Genomic DNA, 18,835 nt, shown 5'->3' with positions numbered 1-18,835 from the left:
GCATAGGCACAAATATACTAATTTTACACTGCATCAGTGAACATGCAAGTGATGAAGTGTTACTCTTACAGAAACAACTGAAACCTGTTAATGAGGTTGTGAGATTTAAATTTCAGTAACTGAACTACTGACACAAACACTTCAGGTTCTGAGGAACTATTTATTTGTGACACTTCAACAGTTAGGGTCCAAGTACTACAGCTTGAGTTGTACTGGCATGATTTTTCTTCAGAATGAAATTACACAGGCAGTCTACAGAAAGTGAGAGGGAGAGACTTGTGGAAGAGAAGCTGTAGGCATTTTATATTAGACAATAAAACACTGCATGAGCCCCAGTTACAGGAAGCTTTACTCCGTCAGGATGGCGAGTTTAACTCTGCACAACTACTTATGCACTTACAGATGGCTTTAGCAAATCTAATATAATGCCAAGGTACTAAGTCGGAATTGCAGGAGAGTTTGAGTTGTTGACAATGGTGGAGACACAAATAGTAGAAGTAGTGGTAGCAAGGTCATCTATGAAAGTTATTTGAATAGATTGTTCCAAGCGGCAAGAGTGAATCCTGTATTGCTGCATGTATACATGAACAAAATGAGAAGTCTTCACAGAAGTTGACTTGTATATTCAATTTAGTTCTACCTTTAAGTTAAGTTTTTGGGGGTTTTGTTTTTTTAAAAAGCAATCGCAGACAGGTTAACTAGATCTAAACATTCGCCATTTCTATTTTCAGCATGTAGTACATGGAAACAATATTTACAGAGCAGAGGTCAAAAGATCCCTTTGATACTTTTGTATAACAAGTAGTCATTTGATGTCCCTCACAGAGGCTGAAATCTTCTAAATAACAAAGGACTTGGTATGCTTGAAATCCTAAATGAAGCAAACAGGGTTATATAAGTAATGGTTCAAAGATTTTAACCAGATTAACAAGTAGCGTACATTTCAGAAGAAACTAAGGCATGGAGATTGAAAACAAGCATGCCTGAAGCACTGTTAATTAATGTTTACTCTTTTCTGGACAGGGAAGTCTGCAGAATGCATGCTACCCAGAATAGGAGTAATAACATTAAAAAATAGTAGTATCAAACAGCTCTGTTAAGCATCTGATTCGTAAGTGCATTAATATCGACAAACAGATAACACAGCTTTTCAAAGTTTGCTCCTTCCCACTCAGAGCAACCAGGCAGTTGCCCTCAGTAAGTTTCTTACATATGTACAAGGTGAAGGAATAACTTTATGCTATTTAGTATGTTCTGTTTTGATTAAAGAAATGGGTGGCATTCAGTGAGCTTTTAAGGTTACTAATGTAGCCTTAAACTGTAGATCGTGAAATTAAGTTGCTGCTAGTTGAAGCTTTAGTTGGAGCTCCTATCTGAAAAGCTGCACAATGTATGTGCAGTTAAAGCCCTTGAGCCCTCTCACTGAGGAAGGGGGGAAAAAAGTACTAGTTTAGCTTCCATACTTAGTCAAGCCTTTTGACCCACATTAATCTCAGAGGAATTAAGGCCCAATCTTTTTGTCACTGCTGCCTTGGACTGTGTCTGAATTTGTTTCCTTGTTTAACTGCTATGTACAAGCAAGTGTGGAATTCTTTTCTTTACAAGAAATGGCATCATTAAGTAGACAGTATAGAGATGATATTGCCAAATAGTGTAAGGGTGTTGCCTCTTTAGTTTATCTGATAAGAGGAAAAATAATCATGAAAATGGCAAAGAAGAAGAATGAAAGAAGCTAATACAACAGAGAAGTGTAGAAAGAACTAGGTTAAAGGCAACCAGGTAAAAATCTGTTTAGTGTGGTAAAGAAAATACAAAATACGGAGCAAGGTACTGTAGTTGCATGGCACTTAAGACTGAGTAACATAAAGCTATAAATGCAAACAGAGATAAGGTATCTTCAGGTTTTGGTGGCATGTATGGTTTGGCAGGTGTGGGGGGTTGTGTGTGTGCAAAAACATCACAGATCTAAGGAATTTTGAAGTCATAAAACTTAAACACTGCTGAATGCAAAATACTTACCTTTTCACTTGTAGATCGATAGTTGGTCTTTCTGTTAACAGAACAGGAAAGCAACATAGGTTAAATAGTGACTTTTCTGGTGTTAGTTTTAACCCTTTGAGAACCTTATTTATGAATGCATTTTCAAGATTTCGAGCAATCCTTAGGGGTTTTTTGCCTCTTAGAAAAAAAGTTACAATAACAAATCCATTGAATGCTTTTAGATAGCTGTCATTATCTCATGAACCACTGTCAGATTACCTTCCCTAGCTTGTCTTTTCATGTCTTCCAGTTATGCTTTTTGTCTAGTTCATGGCCAGTATAAATCACATGGTATTTCAAAGTAATATTTGTATTTCTCTTTAGGACATTACTCTCTTCTTTTTTACCTGCTATTACCTGTAAGTGCTAAGATAAACTTCTAAAAGAAAAAACAAAATTGGAGGCCAGCCTCCAATGAAGCATACAATTTTAGCCTTGGGGAGCACTAAATTAGCTTGAGGAATTCTGACTCGCTATTAAGAAATTTAACTGCATGAAATAAATCCATATCAAAGGAGTAGACCAGACACCCTCAGAAAGTTTCCAGCAGTCATATTTTTATAAAACATTTCCTGAAATAATCTGTAGACATGGATATGAGGACAGGTCAATTTGGTTCTGATCATCTTTTGTCTAGTTTCAAGAGGAGACAAATGCATGCCTGTAGCTGAGTTAGGGGTGTAAACCATAACTATATAAAAAGATACATCTCTGCACATTTATCACAGTAATAACGCCTAATTCATTTTCTGAACAGCATGATGGTTCTAATAAGGGAACCAGCTGGTGTGTAGGATCAGGTTTATTTCAGTGTTCAAAAAAGCCACTACAAGAATCATGTGGGAAAGGCCTTAAACAATCATCACAGTTACTAAATCAGAAATGTAAATGAAGTTTACAGTGATTTGTGTACTACTTGCATCAAGATACTTACTGGGAAGAGCTTTGCTCTGAAAAAGGGAAAAAAAAAAAGAATTAGCACAAGAACAGTTTCCTTAGCTGATTTAAAGTTCTTTGAAATAGTTATTCATAGCTTATTCAGCTCTTGAGTTTCTAGAAGGAGTTTCCGAAGTAAATGTTCCTTTCTGGTGTAATGAATTTAAACAGAAAAAAGATGAGGTTTTTTTCAAGGGTACATGAACTTCCAAGTGAACACGAACTCTTAACAGCAGCTACGTTAGCCTGTTACTTTCAGGCAGCAGATCTTCTCAGACCCCGACAAGCATACCTTCTTGCTGTGCTGAACTCTACAAGGCACTAATGTAATCGCTACGGATAGGATTACTTGGTGTCAGAGCTTTTTGCAGCAATCCTTAAAAGCAAACTTTCTCTACGTGCACTTTCGCCACGACCCAGAAGAGGGAGCCAGTTAATTTAGTTTCCCCTTCATCAGAACTCAACCGCACAGACCTTTGAGACTACAAGTGAACATGCACGGCTTGTTTTTATGTTGCCTTTCTTTGCCATTCGCTCTCAAAACGAGAGCAGAGAGGCTCCAGGAGCCAGGGTTCGGCTTGCTGCTTTCCCTAGACTGCTGTTTGGTAGCCTCATGCAACTGCACAAACATCTCCGTGTCATTCTTGAACTATCTTCTGTAGTAGAAGTTCGCAGAATAAAAATGCACAAAAAAATTTCTGTTGTAATGCTCTTTAGCTTTAGTACCATGGAGTTAAAGTCTTCATGAAAAGGAGAACATTACAGTTGGCAGAAGTACAGATTTTTTTTTTTGACACAAGGAAGGAGTGATGTTATTTTACTTACTTGTAAAGTAGCCCTTTTTTTGGGCATAAAATACTCCAAGGCCACACAGTGCCATTACCAGAGCCACAAATACTACAGCAGCAATGATACCGCTTACATTAAGGTCATCTGTAATTACAAAACATGTTGTAAGTTGTAAAAAGTTCCATTGGCTGGATTTTTTCCCTAATTACTACAGGCACCTTTTGTATCTATAGGGGGTCTTTGGCCCAAGCTGCATAAGTTAATTAGTAACACTTAGATGTACATAAGCAGTCCAAGACCACTACTGTATCACAACCACATTAACAGGAGTGCTCCACACACTTCAACTGCTTAGTTTGGGTCAAAAGTAAGGAAAGAATAAGAGGGATCAAGGGATACATACTCCTCATACCTATCCCCAATAAGTATTATTCAAGTCTTATGTCTCTAAGGGAAAATATCTTGAAATCTTTAGAAGTCTTAAAACAAGTGTTTTCATGTAGTTATTTTGCCTAAAATAACTGAAACGGCTGATGGCAATGTCAGGTCCCAGTCCTGAAGAACTCTTTAGGTGAGTTATTTAAAATTCAATGCTTTTTTATTTTTTAACAGAAAGGCTTTTAAAATTCAACACAATAAAGGCCAATAAATATTGTAGCCCAGATGTCTGAAGTTAAACTCTACACTGGGCTACCAAAACATCTAGCCATTTTTACTTTGAAGGTGATGACCCATGCCCATTTCCTGTTATAATCACCAAGAGCTGCAGACAATCATCCATTTTAGGAAAAACAAAAACATCAACAAGTGGAATATGTTTTGTTGTATGTCCAATTACTTACTTGGTTCCTGACTTTAAGCATACATTAGTACACGGTTTGGAATTTTACCCCCAAACCTATCAGTTTTTGTGCATTTGTTGACAGCAGTTTAGGACTTTGGTGAGTATTTCCACAACAGAGGTATTCTGTCTTGGTAGCTTGGGGAACACTTGCTCATAATCAGCCAGGAATACATTAAAAGCTGCGATACAGTGATTTCCAGCAAAGTTCTAAGAAAGCACCAGACAATTGCTTTATGGAATACTTGGACATAAACTTCTGTGCAGTATTTGTTAGGGTTTGTTACCGTCTGCTTTCCTGTCACATCTGCCAGAGCTAGTTTGGTATTTTGCAAACATTCCAGCCTTTGCTAAATTCTTTATTAGCTAACCAATGTTACGCTTCACCTATGCTGTGCAAGTAGAAAAGACAGCAGGATTTTTTTTTTTTTTTGAGAAACACTGACTTCTTCAGTGTTACTCTGGCAGGTATAAATGAGTCATTCAGTTAAATTTCTGATCCATTACATTAAGATCTCACATGAATGCATCTCAAAAGGGAGGCTTTTCATAAAAAAAAAATAACCCAGAGGACTGGCGCATTATCCTGTACACCTTCCATAAAAGCTTTCTGAAATATTAAGGCTCTCATATGGATAACGCTGTTCTGTGAAGTTCAGTGTTTAGCAACCTACTGCAATAATTTTAAAGTACTAAACTAGCTGCTTTTCCGTGAAATACAGTGAGACATGTTCGACGTGTAAGAAAGGAATGCTTTAAGTAGCCACAGCAACTACATATAAGGAACTCATTATTATTATTATTCCTCCCCCAAAATGCCATAATCAAACAAAAAGATATAATTCAATCTGATCTTAGCTTCTATTGCAAGACTGTTTTCCACACCTATTTTCTTTGACACATACCAACTTGCATTCGCTTCACTGAGCATTTCTGAGATAATCCAATCCCATTGGAGGCTTCACAGAAATACTCTCCAGTGTCATTCTTTGTAACTGTGTTAAACAGCTGTTAAGAAAGAGTCCAAAACCATTATCAGAATACAAAAGAAAAAAATAATCGGAATTTCCTGTACGATAAACATTTTGACATGTCAATAGGGTTTTTTTGGTTGGTTGGTTTTTTAAACAAAAAAACCCCAAACCTGAAAGCAAGTTAGAAATTTTGGTCCAGTTGAACCTCATAATTCAGCTCCCTAGTCACATTCCCTGATCCTTAACTTCAACCTCTGGTCTAAGAGGGTATATTAGATGGACATTTTAAACTAGAAGGAGTGTATCTACAAGGAGATTATTTTTCAGTGTATCAGTAATTTCCAATAAAATGCATTCTCTTAGACATGTTCTAATTTCAGAATCCCTGAAATCAGAACATTTTGTTCATTTTACCAAAAAATCAACAAAAAACCCAATGAAAAACACACCCATGTACTACTAAAAATATTTCCCACAGAAAGTTTGTGGGTTTCCCTCCCTGCACACAGAAATGGCACTTTCTCTCTTCTTCCAATGGAGAAATGCTAAACTGTACTACTTATCAAATGCTATTACTGTAAAAATTAAAATGAGGAAGCAAGAGATGGACAGAGACTGACCTCATGTCAATTTCAGTGTTTCTGTGTATCTTTATCATTAGACTTGTTAACATTTTCCCCTTTAATATATCCCATACTTTAAAACTAAGATTTTCAGAAGTGATTAGTAATTTTGAGTAGTCCACCTAATTTCCACAGTGCTGAAAGATCCACAGCACCTCTGAATGCTTAGTCACATTTCAGTTTTCACATTTGATCACGCAAAAGAGTAGGGTGTTCCTAGAACAACTCTTTACTTCTTAAGTATCTCATTTGACAATGCATCGTAAGTAGTACATATCAATTTTTTTAGAAGGATCAGCTAATGGGGGAGGGATGAGAAAGAGACAGCCGCTTCTGAGGGAAAAAAAACCAGCCCACAAAACAAACTACAACTAAAACCACTAAGCTTACTTACAGCCCCGACTCATTTCCATTAACGTCACAAGTACTGGACTGGAACTTGTAAATGCTACTGGATTGCACAGATTCTCGACTGCCCTTAGTGCTACACTCCCACTTAAGTGTGCCAAGTCACTATTTCAGATTTTAAGGCACTATCAAATATAACTGTTGATATACTGAGAGATCATTCTCACCTGGCACTAGTTAGCTAACTGACAAGGTGAAATTTGTCATGTATTTTCTAGATTCTGCTCACTTATCATTACTGCATCCTTGCAACTCACCCAATTTTTATCACTCAATGTCTATGGCTTGTCATTGGTCTCAGGCAGAAACCACCTTCTACGTTTGTTAGCACATACTTCAGCATGACATTGATCTCTGACAAAGACCTTGTGCATTTCTGGATTAAGACCCCTGTGCATCGTTGTACTAAACAGTAAATTTCATCTTCTTGATAGCTGGTTATGACGGAGTTGGTGATTACACTTACCAGAGTGCCAGACTTTTTATTCATGGTATAAGTTATGTTTGCTGCTCTAGCACTGCCTGTTCCTGTCTTTTCCAGTAAGGCAACACCATTCTTGTACCACTGGTACTCAGACGGAGGAGACCCCTCAGTCTCCTTACAGCTCAGTTCCACTACTGTTCCGGTCACTGCAGAGCTGGGTACCTCACACACCGGCATAGTTGGAGCAACTGTACAATGAAATTGCACTTGTTACATGGTCTTACCAGTATTGTCTATATGACAGCAGTTTGACAGTCACTAGTGAGGAGGGGAGCACTTGTGTACATGCTTAGAAATTACCACGTTAATGAAATGAGATGCTGGAGAAGGGGTTGAAGGCAGAGTCCTGCTACTGGAGAGCACAGTAAAATTTGTGAGTTGTTAAAAATGTAAGAGGCTTGCTCCCAGCCTCCCCCACCACATGCTGTCTCATCCTGTCTCCAGTCTATACAGTCTCATCCAACCTCAGAGTTTATTTCACCTCGTTTCTTGTATGGGGCCTTTTGTTCACAGACAGAGGAGTGATAACTCAGGGAATCTGTAGTCCAGCAATTCCCCCCTTCCCTTGTCCCAGTATTCAAAAACAGAAGTGAGGAAGAGGAAGATTTTTTGTATTAAAATAAGTCAACTGGTTTTTGAAAAATGATTGTCAGAAAGAATTACCATGACTGGCCACCATTGTGTAAATCCCAGGTTGAGGACTGTCCTGGGTTTGGCTGGGATAGAGTTAATTTTCACAAGAACCTGGGAGGGGACACAACCAGGATAGCTGACCTGAATTAGCCAAGGTGATATTCGATACCATATGATGTCATGCTCAGTCTATAACCTGGGGGGGGGGGGGGGGTGGTGAGGAGGACTGTGTCTCTGGAACAGGCTGGGCATCAGGTTCCAGGTGGTAAGCAATTGCACTGTGCATCACTCGCTTTGTATATTCTTTTATTAGTATTATTGTTATTATTATTTCTTCTCTCCTTGTGTTGTCCTATTAAACTGTCCTTATCTCAGCGCATGAGTTTTCTACCTTTTTCTCCAGATTCTCCTCCCCATCCCACCGAGGTGGGGAGGAGAAATACGTGAGTGGCTGCATGGTGCTTAGTTGCTGGCTGGGCCTAAACTAGACAGGACCAAAAACAATTGGCTACTTAATTTCAGTTTAAATTAAAAACAAACATTCCCACACACAGATGCCCGTTACCTGATCATCCCTTCTGCTGTGAAGATGAATGTCTCTTTTCTGATTTTTATTAATGTGAACAGAAAAGGAACTGTATTTTCTTTTTTTTGGTACCTTGAAGCTATGTAGAAAAAAATTAAGGGTGAAGAGGCACGCATGGAACATTAAAAGCACAACTGACACCCTAACAAATATTCATAGTTTTTTCTTGCCTGATTTTATAATAAAAAGCAAAAATAAAGAAAACCAAGTTAAATACAGATTAATTCACATTAACTTTCAAAAATATTTGTAAGCAACTGTCATGGTTTAACCCCAGCTGGCAGCTAAGCACCACACAGCTGCTCACTCGCTCCCCTGCAGCAGGATGGGCGAGAGAATCAGGAGGGTAAAAGTGAGAAAACTCGTGGGCTGAGATAAAGACAGTTCAACAGGTAAAGCAAAAGCCACACACAGAAGCAAAACAAAACAAGGAATTCAGTCACCACTTCCCATCAGCAGGCAGGTGTTCAGCCATCTCCAGGAAAGCAGGGCTCCATCACGCGTAACAGTTACTTGGGAAGACAAAACACCATCACTCCGAATGTCCCCCCTTCCTTTTTCTTCCCCCAGCTTTATATGCTGAGCATGACACCGTATGGTATGGAATATCCCTGTCCCAGATGTGTCCCCTCCCAACTCCTTGTGCACCCCCAGCCTACTCACTGGTGGGGTGGGGTGAACAGCAGAAAAGGCCTTAACTGTGTAAGCACTGCTCAGCAATAATGAAAACATCCCTGAATTATCAACACTGTTTTCAGCACAAATCCAGAACATAGCCCCATGCTAGCTACTATGAAGAAAAGTAACTATCCCAGCCAAAACCAGCACAGCAACACACACACACACACACGCCTTCTCCTTTAGGCTCTAAGATTTCAACTTTAAATTCAGAAGCCACATTTAAAAGAGGAAAGCTGTTGAGAGAGTGGAAGAAAGAAAAAAAGTGGCATTACCTCATTGTTGGAGCTAATCAGAAATTCATAAATTTATCATCCTTTATAATGAACTTTGAGACTTTATTTATAATTTTAAAAGATCAATTTTTTTTAATAGAAAAAACCAATACAGAAACTAAAAAAGAAAATATTTTCTTTTCTCCCTTTACGGGGAAAAGAAGAAAACTACCAACTTCTACCACTCATCCACTTGGAAAATCACGAGGAACAATGTAAGAAGAGTGTGCTCAGTATTCACTTTTCCCTACTTTTCCCAACTGGGAAGGAAACCAAACAAAAAACCACAAAGAACAACCACCCCTGCAAGCCAACACTATCTCTCCTGTAAATGAAGGCCACAGATTGCTAGCTCGCTGGCTGGCATTGCGCAGACACTGCAGCAGTTTCTCCTTCCAAAAACAGGAGGACACTGTAGCATATTGGAATGAACTGCTGCTTAGGAATATTTGATAAGTGTTGACAGATGCTGACTTTCCAGTGCCAAACACCATGATCAGCTTATGCAGACTCTTAGTTACTGAGTGACTTCAGTTTTAGAAATGGAAATTTCACTATCACATAAATCAGCAATACTTGCTAAGTTTTGAGAACTGAAACCCACATTTATATCAACAAAACCCTAGTTATATTCCCTTCTAATGCAAGTGTGCATTTTGCAAAGCTCTTTTGTGAAGTATGTTGTAGAATGTGCATATGCATGTGTGTTTATAAACCCAGCCCAAAGAAGACCTAAAAACCCAGCAGTGACACACCATATGGACAGCCCTACCTTCAACACCCCTTGCCATCATTCAATTTCTTTACAGAAGACCAAGTAATAAAGTTTGTACCCAATACAGTGAGAGTAATAGTAGCCTCTCCCAGGCGTTGCCCTTCTTCACTCTTTGCACTGATTTCACAGCGGTAGGTTCCAGAATCCTTTCTAGTCACATTTCTAATACGGATTCCTGTATTCAGCATCTCTGCTCGGCCTCGAAGATCACCTTTAAGGGGGAACAGACAGAGAGGTTTCTGCTCTTTGCTTAGAGCAAATGTCTGCGTCTCATTGGCTTGTTCTGAAAGCACGTACAATTTATGAACTATTGCTCATTTGTTCAGCATTAGTTGTCTGTCACCAAGGAGCAATGTGTAAACCCCCTCCCAAGACAGTAAGAACCTTCCACAACTTGTCCATTTAGTCCAAAAAAAAAAAAAAAATCAGTTCAAAACCCCTACATCTTTCATACATTTTCTAGTTGGAAGATGGAATGCTTTTTTTTCTGCAGATATTTCAAGAAAACATGTATAGCAGTAGTCAGGTGACAAAAAAGACATCATTTTCCACTAGAGGGATAGCAATCACTAACTTAATTACCTTACAGAAAGAATTTTGAGTGAGACCACAGCAAAGTATTTGACATTTTAACTTGGCAAGAAATACTTGATGGATTTTGCAAAGATATGGCCATCAAGCTTCTTACAATGAGGGGTTTTTTTCATTTTACAGCTTATTATGAAATTAAAGTTACATGCACAGGCCGAACCACAAGTTCCAGTGTTTCTTGAAATTAAACACATGCAGAAAAGCCCAAGGTCATGAACAAGACCAGCACATCTTGCAAGCTCTACAAACTAACAAAATCACTGTGCTTTTATTTTATTTCTCAACCTTCATTTATTGTGTACAAGGTACCAAAGACCCATATTTACTTCAACACATAAAGCTGAGGTAAAGTCCTTTTCAGAACATATAAACAGAAATGCCACTTCTGAAAAGAATACAAATAATTTAAAATATACAGCTGCATTTATATTTTATGTATATAAAAATTGCTGCATTATTCATACCTCCAGGTCTACAGAAGGCTTCCAAAATGTCTTTGTAGGATAGGAGTGCAGAGCTTAGAGTAGTTTGGGGAAGGTTATATTTGAATGTAATTTCATTTTTGAAAAACGTCAAGGAAAGTGCAGTGCCATTTTTCTTAGTCTTGAGTTTTATTATATTTAACTTCATTAAAAAGGTAACTAATCATTGACAATTTTATTAAGAAATGCTTTTTTTTCCCCTTGGGGAAGACTTCTTTTCCTCAAAAGGACAGCTGTTTAGTATGAAGAGACAACAGCATTCTCTTTCAGTCATTTTCCTAATGTTATTCCCCCCAAAAGAGTTGATATCTATGCTAGAGAGTGACATGTTAAACCATCAGTCTAAGTTTGTAGTACTGTACCTGTAAATTCACCATTGTAGTACACAAATGAGACTCCTTGAGACTGGATTTTCTTCCATTCTATTCTTAAGCTCATCCCTTTTGAAAATTTGTGCTTGCAACTAAGAATAGCCTCTGGGGAGGGGAGGGGGAAGAACATGAAAGAGAAAATTAGAGACTTTAGCATTGTGTTTGGTACACATTCAGGCTCCATGAAATTAATATTCCCCCTTCAAAAGAACATGAGCAGTAAGCAAGGGCCAGATCTACTTCTCAAAGTGATGTCATCAGACCTTCTCCAGATTTACATAAACACAATGGGGAAACAGAAACTAGCAATTTTCCCATACTTCAGTGGCCTTTGGATCAAACTTCAGGTGTTGGGGACTAGATATTCCCATATTGGATGGGCACAGATTCTATATTACCACCCTCATTTTAGGTTTCAATATTCTCACCAGTGAGCAGACCACTATTAAAAAAGGACTCTGACCCTGTTATCAACAATATTTTGTGAATTACCATTCTGAATTCAGTATCAGTAGTTTAACTGTTTAAATGTGTAAATTAATGCAGATGGAAAACATACCAGTAAGATGGTTAAATATTCTCCTACGTAAATCATGTATTTAGTTACAATTTCACATTAGTTATTGTTAGGGTATGTGGAAGGTTTTCCAATCAAGGACCTTTTCAATGCAAAAGTGGTAACAAGTAAAGGGTGCAGTAACAAACAAAAACACAGAGACACAAACATGACAGACAGGGACTAACAGAGACGATGACAAAGACCATCAGTCTCCAAACACACTAATCGGGCTGTGGTGTGGGCAACTGGAGTGAGTGAGGGACCCTGCATCAGTAGCTGGAGGGGCCACAGATGTTGGGAGTGTGTGTTGGTGAGTCTCACAGCACATATGCCTGGAGTGCTAGCTTGAGTAAACTTAGGGCCACCAACTGGGGATGTAGGCACCCCTGGGCTTGTGGTGCTGGCTTCTGGAAGTGGGGATGTGTGGTGTGTGTGCAGCGTTTGTATCTTCCCTAAACCTGATGTGCCTGGAGGTGTAATTCACTAGCAAACTCCAAGCTGGGTGAGCTGATGAGTAGGGCAGGGGTAGCGGATGCGCAAAGGGGCTGTCCTGGTACTCAGGGGATCCAAGAACACGCTTGTGTATCTATAGAGTGTTGTGTGAGGTCTTTCACCACTGAACTTCAATCTCCACCAGCCAGAGAAGAGGAAGGAAGCTCAGCTGTCTATACTTAATGCTTTATGTGAGCCTAGGCAGCATTATACGTGGGTGCTGTTGAAGGCAGCACCTTGTCTGTGGCGGTCTGTGTAGCTGGCAGTGCCAGTGTCATGAGCGTGAGTATGTGTGGGTGTGCACACACACATGTGCATCCCTGAGACACACATGCAGCCTTGCTACTGGTTGAACTTGCAAATGGGAAAGCAGCAGCTGTGTCCATCGGCCTGGGACAAAGACCCCCAGGTCTCCAGGCACATTGGGCTGGGCTCCAGTGGCCAGGAAGAAGGAACCCCCAGGCCTCTGGAGCTGCTGGTGGCAGAGGCTGCTCATAACATCCCTTGGCAGTTACCTCTTATTTCTCTTGAGTTCTCAAGAAAAGAAAGTTCATACAATTGTTCACCTTTCTGTTTGTCCACTCAAGTTTCCCTGACTTATGTATAGTGGGCTTCACCAACCAAATTTCACAGAGACGCTGAGATTTCAAGTTACTGATTATTGCTAAAGTTGCCATAACTGGGTAGGAAACAAACCAAAATTAGTGCTCCTAATGAGGAACAGGTCATACTGGGAGCTCAACTGTTCTTTTTTCCTCCCTCACAGCAGGACATCAGCATAAACCATCACTAATATGTAGCTTGCATCATAGTAATTGTGGTCTGTGGTCAAGCCTATAGTTATTATGGGGGAACTAAAGAGGGAGAGAAGACATTACAAACTGTATAGGTGAGTTATTGGGAAAAACTCAGTGTTTCAGCAGTTCCATTGTGCATGGAACAGCATGCTGAAATATATATATATATATATTTTATTTTTTTTTCCCCCCAGTACATAACTCTTAAGTCAAGGTATTAATAAGAACTGTTGGGAGACAACATCAGAGGAAAGAATCCAACCACACATCTGACTGGCTCCAAATCTATTAATGAAGTAAAATATAGTATCTCCCAGAAATTCCTGTAAAAGAAACAAATACAATATTGGTCTTCCCACCTTTAGGCTGCTTATCTTCCAATATAGGCCAGAGTATTGAGGATCAAAAGCCTTTACAGTTTTGGCAAAGCCTATCTAGCTTTCAGGAGACAAACATCCACTGCTCAAACATACAGTCAATCTGCATTTACCAGCAGGCTTGCTTCCAGTCTCGGCAAACAAGGCTGAAGGGCAATTAAGAGCTAATGACAGATCTACCCACTCACCCTTTAGAGTCTGATTTCCCAGGTCTGTTCTGTAGGGAAACAAAAAGCTTCCAAGGGGCCATACTGGTAGCCTTGGTGATCTCTCATAGGCGAAAAAATGTCCAGACTTGAAAGAAAAATTGAGGCAGGAGGGCATTCTTTGCCAGAAACATGTTACATACACACTGGCCTCTTCGAAAAACATGCTGTGCCCTCAGGAAGCCCAAGGTTCCTGACTTCAGGTTGAGTGGATGGGTGGAGACTTCCTGAATCTTAAGATTTGCTAAAGTTTCCTTTCCATTTTGTTTTTGTATCTTTCTAACAAAGAAAACCCATCATTCAAGCTCAACTTGCTTTTGCTACTGACCTTGTGACAGCTGGCTGGTCTCATGAGCTGGTCTATATTAGTTGACATAGAGACAGCTCAGCTGAAGTGTTCTCAGCTGAACAAGTCACCTCCGTCTTGAATGAGCTGCCCCTTTCTTGCATGCCACATTTTTTCATTTCAGAAAAAGCTAGCATCGATGCCCTCCCACTAATCTTATTTGGAGAAAGGGAACAGAATGGAAGAAAGCGAGTGCATGCAGATACAACATAAAACCCTCCTTAGTTATAGTTCCCCTCTCCTGCTTTTTCCCATACTAATGGAATCAGTGAGAGGTATTTTCCAGAACAGGTCTACTTGACTTCCATTAAGGTAGGCCCACAGGATGCTGTGCATCAGCACAGGCTCTGCGAGGCCTGGAAGAACCTTCTGGGATCTTGGAGAAGTCTGGGCAATGTTTAATTTGGATTTACATCTGGTCTGGAAGCTATCATTTGGTTATAGAATCATAGAATACCTCAAGTTGGAAGGGACCCATAAGGATCACTGAGTCCAACTCCCTGCTCCTCGCAGGACTACCTAAAACTAAACCATATGACTAAGATGCTCCTTGAAATCTGACAGGCTTGGTGCCATGACCACCTCCCTGGGGAGCCTGTTCCAGTGACTGACCACCCTCCTCTACAGTAACAGGAGTTGGAGGAGAAAAGAAAAATGCATTTCAGATCAGCTGCATTCAGCGGAAGAGCTACATCTATCAGCCCCTGCCATTTGCTTAGTGCTGCTACACAAAAAGAACTCACCATGGCATCTGAGCTATGTTGAACTGATCTCACTCTATCATAAACAGATAACAAAAAAACAAAAATGCAAGCCATATATCATATAACAAGGCAGAACCTAATCAAGCTTTAATATGACCTGAAGAGCTTCCCTCTCCTCTTGCCTGTCCTAAGCTCTAAATGTATTAAGAGTTTCTTCCCCCAAAATTACAAGAATACTTGACAGGAGCCCAGCTAACAGCTTTAGAGACCTCCAAAATATTTTATTTTTACCTCAAAACAGATGAATAAAACCTAAAGTTCAGCAAACAGTTCTTTCAGTTCCCAAATTCCCATCTCTCTCCATTCCAATCAAACCCAACAAACAAACAAAACCTGCCACATATCTCATATACACACTACTAGGATACCTTTCTCATCTACCCAGCAAACATCAGGTTTTTCTCCCTGCCTCAACTTCTCTAGCAAATTACTGGAAGTCATTTGTCATTTTACATATGACATATACATACATAAACAGCCATTATCATTACTGACAATTAAAAATAGCCATTAAATTATAGTTACTGACAACTAGCTGACTTACAGTTGTTCGCTCTCTAGTCCCTCACTTCTCTGTCTTGTAAGTTAATTAATGCTTCTCCTTTCTATCAGTTCCCATCATTTTGGGTCCAAGAAAACCAGGCAGAAATTACAGAGTGAGATACCAGGACTGACAAAGAAGTCATAGAATCACAGAATAGGTGAGGTTGAAATGGACCTCTGGGGAGCGTCTAGTCCAAGCCCACATCAACTAAGAGAAAATGGGGACATGACCAAGATTACACAAAGACTCAATGGAGAGAGTAGAAGCAGGGCCCTTCAGAAAAGAGGAAGACAATCTTAACACCTGCACAGCTTCTGTATACATAGTTTGCATGTATTGTGTATATATTAAAAACAATCACAGCAATGCCCATACAGTACCCTTAAACTCCTCTGCTTTTACATTTTTGTTATCCGTTTCAATGGAAATTCCAGACGCTCTACGATCTGCAAGGGGACAGAAAAAAAAAGACAATTCAGCAATAAACACTTGTAATTCCGTATGTGCTTCACAGCTACAAGCAACATTTTCAAGACCTCCTTACACTGGACAGATTAGATATTGTCTGCTAGACAGAGCACGCACGGTACTATGAGCCAGACCAGGGCTGGCCATGTAGGTGGCCTTGAACAATTCATCTTTTCCTCTCCATGCCCTGGTACCTGTAAAAAATAGTAATATTTCTCTTTTACAACAGCATGATAATATTTACATGTGAGAAGTTCTATATAAACAGTAGGCGTTGTTTTACACTAGGGTAATGTCTCAGCCTGTTTCTAATTTGGGAGACTTGTATTAATCCGTAGGTGTATTTTCCATTGTATTCCTATTACAAGGCAGGCATGTTTACTGGAGAATACCATGTACAACTTCTACAGGGTAAAAAAATGCATGCAGTAATTGGCGGTTACCTCAAATTCTGTTTGAAATGAGAGGGAAAACATTAGTCAACATTTCTATAGTTTTGTATCAAAGAGAAAAAAAACCCCATACATTCTTGGATATCTCTTGTATTGGGAATACTGAAATTCCAGAGAGAACAAGTGAAGTAACCACTAGCCCTATATCAACCCCCACCAAGCTACCTCCTCCCTCATCGCACATCACTACACATTCTCTCTTAAGAGCTGCTCTGCTCCCAGGAAAGGACTCCGCTGTGTTCCCTCATGATTCAGAAGCATTCCTGCAAGGCCCAAGAGTCAGTCATAGTTATTCCGATTACTTCATGGTGGGCTACAAGACTACCAAGTGCTTAAGAACAGCTAAATACTGTTGTTTACACTGGTTTGTTTACATTAACTTTTTTTTTCCCAAAAGCATCTCAAGTTCCCTTTCGTTTAGTTTTGAAGACAGCATGGACATTTCTAGTGCAGCCATTTCTTCCACCTGCAGCAGCCAACAGAACAATTGCTACAGAGGGTATGAACAAGAACTGAGCGCCTCTCCCTATCAACAATATTTAGAAACACGGCTTGTTTAAAAGCATAGTGTTCTTTTGAATGATAGGAACTAGTCTTGCTTCACTCCTTTTAGTCTAATGTTGCTATTTACCTCTCCCACGTACACAGACCTCCTTTGTTCATCGCTAAAGAAGTAATTTCCCTTTCCCCTGCCTAAAGGGGGAAGAGTTGCACACAGCCTAGCAGATGGATGTCCAGTCTTGATCTGAAGACATGAACAGATCAAGAATCTTTTGCTTCTTATTGTTTTCTTTTGACAGCTGATTACTTCTATTGAAGTGTGTGCCACATTTCTCACTTGAGTGAGTCCATTTGGGCTTTCAGCTATGGGTTCTCACAGCTCTGAGTTAGCACGCTGTTTTCTTTCTGTGAAGGTACCATCATAGAATGGTTTGGGTTGGAACGGACCTTTAAAGGTCATGTGGTTGAACCCCCCTGCAATGAGCAGGGTCACCTTCAACTAGATCAGGTTGTTCAAAGGCCCATCCAACCTGACCTTGAATATTTCCAGGGATAGGGCATCTACAACCTCTCCGGGCAACCTGTTCCAGTGTTATGCCATCCTCATTGTAAAAAATTTCTTCCTTATATCTAGTCTAAATCTGGCCTCTTTTAGTTTAAAACCGTTACCCCTTGTCCTATTGCAACAGGCCGTACTAAAATGTTTGTCCCCATCTTTCTTGTAAGCCCTCTTTAAGTACTAAAAGGTCACAATAAGGTCTCCCTGGAGCCTTCTCTTCTCCAGGCTGAACATCCCCAACTCTTTCAGCCTGTCTTCATAGGAGAAGTGCTCCAGCCCTCTGATCATTTTTGTGGCCCTCCTCTGGACCTGCTCCAACAGGTCCATGTCTTTCTTGTGCTGAGGACTCCAAAGCTGGATGCAGTACTCCAGGTGGGGTCTCACCAGAACGGAGTAGAGGGACAGAATCACCTCCCTTGACCTGCTGGTGACTGTTCTTTAACTGTGGCCCAGGATACGGTTGGCTTTCTGGGCTGCAAGCACACATTGTCTACTCATGTCCAGGTTTTCATCCAACAGTACCTCAAAGTCCTTCTCCTCAGGGCTGCTCTCAATCCCTTCATCAACCCTGTGTCAACCACACCACTCAGCTTGGTGTCATCTGCAAACTTGCTGAGGGTGTACTCAATCCCACTGTCTATATCATTGATGAAGATCTTAAACAGTACTCGTCCCATACACCATCATGGCTTTCTTCTCAATTAAAGATCATTCCTTATTGTTCAAGTCTGGCACTACAGAGGGAATTCTCCATCCAAACTGCTCCTACAACCCTTACCCTCCGTAATTTTCTAGTTTTTTTCAGCATTCTTTAAAAATACAGATTGCAGTTCTATTGGTATCTGTAACCATTGCCTTGAGTCATGGAGCAACAGTCAGAATAGGTATTTGAGTCCCTGGCACTGTAGCAAAAGTTCAGTTACTCATTCACTGTATCCTGTTGTGATGGGTTGACCTTGGCCAACTGTCAGACACCCACCCAGCCACTCTCTCACTTCCCCTCCTCTAAAATGACAGGGAAGAAAATAAAATTAAAAAGCTTATGGGTCAAGAGAAAGACAGGGAGATCACTTAGCAATTACCACCACAGGCAAAACAGACTCAACTTCGGGAATATTAATTAAATTTATTGCCAATTAAAAATATAGTAAGTGCAGCAGTTGTGAGGGATAAAGGTTGTGGTCAGTCCATAACAGCTCCCCTCTGCTGCTCCTTCCTCTGCACACTTTTCCCCTGCTCCAGTGTGGGCTCCTCTCTGTGGGCCACAATTACTGTCAGGAGCCT

The 18,835-nt window shown here is 40.1% G+C and overlaps 1 protein-coding gene across 1 annotated transcript in view; it reads right to left on the bottom strand.

The window, feature by feature from the left end:
- Window positions 1-140: 140 nt before the first annotated feature.
- JAM2 (junctional adhesion molecule 2) overlaps window positions 141-18,835 on the bottom strand; it is a 40,431-nt gene continuing 21,736 nt past the window's right edge. The window contains exons 2-10 of the mRNA XM_049835168.1: window positions 15,952-16,017; window positions 11,478-11,591; window positions 10,101-10,253; window positions 7,078-7,283; window positions 5,512-5,614; window positions 3,802-3,909; window positions 2,975-2,990; window positions 2,020-2,050; window positions 141-871 (exon numbers count right to left, since the gene is read on the bottom strand). Of these exons, the coding sequence (XP_049691125.1) occupies window positions 839-871; window positions 2,020-2,050; window positions 2,975-2,990; window positions 3,802-3,909; window positions 5,512-5,614; window positions 7,078-7,283; window positions 10,101-10,253; window positions 11,478-11,591; window positions 15,952-16,017 (830 nt within the window). The 3' untranslated portion in view covers window positions 141-838. The remainder of the gene's footprint in view (window positions 872-2,019; window positions 2,051-2,974; window positions 2,991-3,801; window positions 3,910-5,511; window positions 5,615-7,077; window positions 7,284-10,100; window positions 10,254-11,477; window positions 11,592-15,951; window positions 16,018-18,835) is intronic.

The sequence above is a fragment of the Accipiter gentilis genome, chromosome 32 (genome assembly GCF_929443795.1).
Source record: "Accipiter gentilis chromosome 32, bAccGen1.1, whole genome shotgun sequence".
In the NCBI taxonomy this organism is placed as follows: Eukaryota; Metazoa; Chordata; class Aves; order Accipitriformes; family Accipitridae; genus Astur; species Astur gentilis.
The sequence above is the reverse complement of the archived record's forward strand: the minus strand, read 5'-3'. Positions and strand labels throughout refer to the sequence as shown.